The sequence below is a fragment of the Frankliniella occidentalis genome, unplaced genomic scaffold (genome assembly GCF_000697945.3).
Source record: "Frankliniella occidentalis isolate FOCC.00 unplaced genomic scaffold, Focc_3.1 Scaffold54, whole genome shotgun sequence".
NCBI classification, from domain to species: Eukaryota; Metazoa; Arthropoda; class Insecta; order Thysanoptera; family Thripidae; genus Frankliniella; species Frankliniella occidentalis.
The window spans coordinates 318,485-321,107 of record NW_026267184.1 but is presented as its reverse complement, the minus strand read 5'-3'; the positions used below and the strand labels follow the sequence as shown (position 1 = coordinate 321,107).

The 2,623-nt window shown below is 52.2% G+C and overlaps 1 protein-coding gene across 1 annotated transcript; it reads right to left on the bottom strand.

Moving 5' to 3' along the window:
• Positions 1 to 32: 32 nt before the first annotated feature.
• On the bottom strand, positions 33 to 602 carry LOC113215562 (uncharacterized). The gene has a single exon (XM_026435199.1). It carries the CDS (start codon positions 600 to 602, stop codon positions 33 to 35), a length of 570 nt encoding a protein of 189 aa, XP_026290984.1.
• Between the last annotated feature and the right edge of the window lie 2,021 nt (positions 603 to 2,623).

Here is a 2,623-nt window from a genome sequence, read left to right as displayed (position 1 = left end):
GCGTACTTCTTCTTCTGTGCCTGCCGAATTGTTCATCCATCGTCGAGCTCCTGCATCATGACTCGGACATCGGCCTCCTCTTTCTGAAATTCGACAATGAGCTTGTAGAGAGAGGGATGGCTCTTGCCGACGACCGTCTGGAAGCGACTATGCCAGGCCTCCGCGGCGTTATTCGTCCGCGGCTCATTTTCACGAGCCGCACGATACTGGTTCCACCACACGGGTGGGTAACGTGGGGGCGCTCCGCGTCGATTTCCCCTTCCTCTTCGGCCGACGACGTACGTGCGCTTGAAGTAATCGCCGAAGTCGATCATGCGGTCCGGCAGGTTGTTGAGGACCTCCTCACAAGCTTCAGGTACGTCGTCCACCGGCACGAAGGCGAGGCCGACGACTTCCTTGAAAGCGTTGCGTATGGATTCATCCTCCGGGTCCCGATACGCAGTCTGCAGGCCTTCCCCTTGCAGGTGTTCCCAGGCTGCTTGCCTGAGGTGGAACAAACACAGCCGTATCTCCGCACTGAGGAAGGCTTGTTTACAGGCGTTAACAATGCCAAGCTCCAGGTCGAAAATGACGGTGGCAGGATTTGGGGTAGCAATACGCATGTCTCGGCACTTGTTAACCACATAGCTTGTATTACAGCATTGTACGACACTTCAGTCTTGTCTGGCAGCAGTGCAAATACAAACGGAGAAGTTTCACCCCCATACTCCCCGTGCATCGTGAAAATCTGTGTAAATATTTCTGGTGCCGTTTCGAAAGTACCGTCTAAATGGAAAACAACAGATTGTGTGAGTCTCTTCTGGCCTATTTTAGTTCCAAATACTTAGATGCGTTTTTCAGAAGGTTCATCGCCTTCTTCTGCATCGTCCCAGGAATCATATATGAGGAATTTACGACCGTCGAGTGTCTTCTTGTACTTGTCTGGGATTTCTCCGATTTCACTTATTTTCTTAGGGTTCTTGGGGAAGTTTCGGCTACGTCGTTTGTTGAATGTTCGCTACATTGACTCTCGTAGGGGAAGGTGGGGGAGTACTGCTGACGGTATCTGAACTAAACGTACCGTAAGTAATGATGCTTCTACCTAACAACATTAATATTATTTGCGTACGGGAGGGTAATACACACCTGGTGTAACTCCTGCTGCAAGATTTGGGCTGGAGGTGCCTTTGGATGGTCTTCTGCACGCCTCTTGATCCGGTCATACTGCTCGATGGCCTCGCCTTCCTCGGGGCTGGGCATGTGGCTGGGATGAGAAGCTGAGCTCTTGAAGACCTCGACGGTGTTGGAGCCGGCTACGGAACGGGACGGTCATTGTGTTAAACGTACGTAGGCCTTTATTCGGGTGCAGACCTGTCCACCGTCCACTCACCTCTTGGTGCCTCCGCCTCCGTGATCGCTCGCTGCTTACATTGTGGCTTTCGGCGGCACACCCAGTATCTTCTTGTACCGGTCTTGTTTTCCGAATGATTGCTGTACAGATAACCATTGTGGGATAGTATGTATCCCCCTCTTTCACTTGGGAGCAATTTTCCTAAATTTTGCTCCATGGCCTAAACTTTTCCGACAATGTTCTGTAGAGTCTCTCTTATTATATCACGGGCAACGCTTTTCGATTGTTGTGGAATTGAAATACCCCCTGCACCCTGGGCCCAGACAATACTCCGGAACTCAAGCAATACTCCTCGACTTTCGATTATTTGGGCGAATTTTTTCGGCTTGGGTGAGAGAGGGCGAGGTGGTAATCTGGGTGAACGGACCTTGGGTGAATAATAGAGGGTGACTGGGCCCTGGATCAGTGGACTTTGGGTCAGTTGGGTGTTGGGTGAAAGACGTCTGGGTGAGTGGGCCGGACCCCAATATTTCGAGTTTAGATGCGTCGTGTGATGCTTTTGCCCCCTGTACATTGAGGATAAATCAATCACGTGCTGTAGAAAATCCCTCATATGTGTGAGGTCTCTCAGAAAACAGAAACATCCAAGAAATTGTAGTTTTGCTATCTATCCCGTAATGGTCATGCCCCCCAGGAGTATTAGGGGAGGGGGGGACCCAACTGCCACGTGACGGATATGCCCCCTAGGGTATGGGGGGCACATCCATCACGGGATAGTCATACCCCCTAAGGTATGGGGGGCAAATCCATCACGTGATAGTCATGCCCCCTGAGGTATGGGGGGCAAATCCATCACGTGATAGTCATGCCCCCCTGGGGTATGGGGAGGCACATCCATCACGTGATAGTCATGTCCCCCTGGGGTATGGGGAGGCACATCCATCACGTGATGGTTATACCCCCCTCTTGGTGGGGGGCACAATTATCACGTGATGGTTATGCCCCCCCAGAGGGAGGGGGCAAAACTATTACGTGATGGTTATGCCCCCCTTCAGGGGGCACAATTATCACGTGATGGATGTGCCCCCTTATTGGGGGGCATGATCATCACGTGATGGTTATGCCCCCTCTAAAGGGGGGCATAACTATCACGTGATGGTTATGCCCCCTCCCTCTGGGGGGCATATCCATCACGTGATAATTGTGCCCCCTGAAGGGGGGGACAAGACCATCACGTGATGGTTGTGCCCCCGGGGGCATGTCCACCATAGGGTATGTTGGTCACGCCACACC

What these genes read in the sequence shown, in the direction of transcription:
- LOC113215562 (XM_026435199.1), bottom strand. Translation starts at nt 602, where the DNA reads ATGCGTATTGCTACCCCAAATCCTGCCACCGTCATTTTCGACCTGGAG.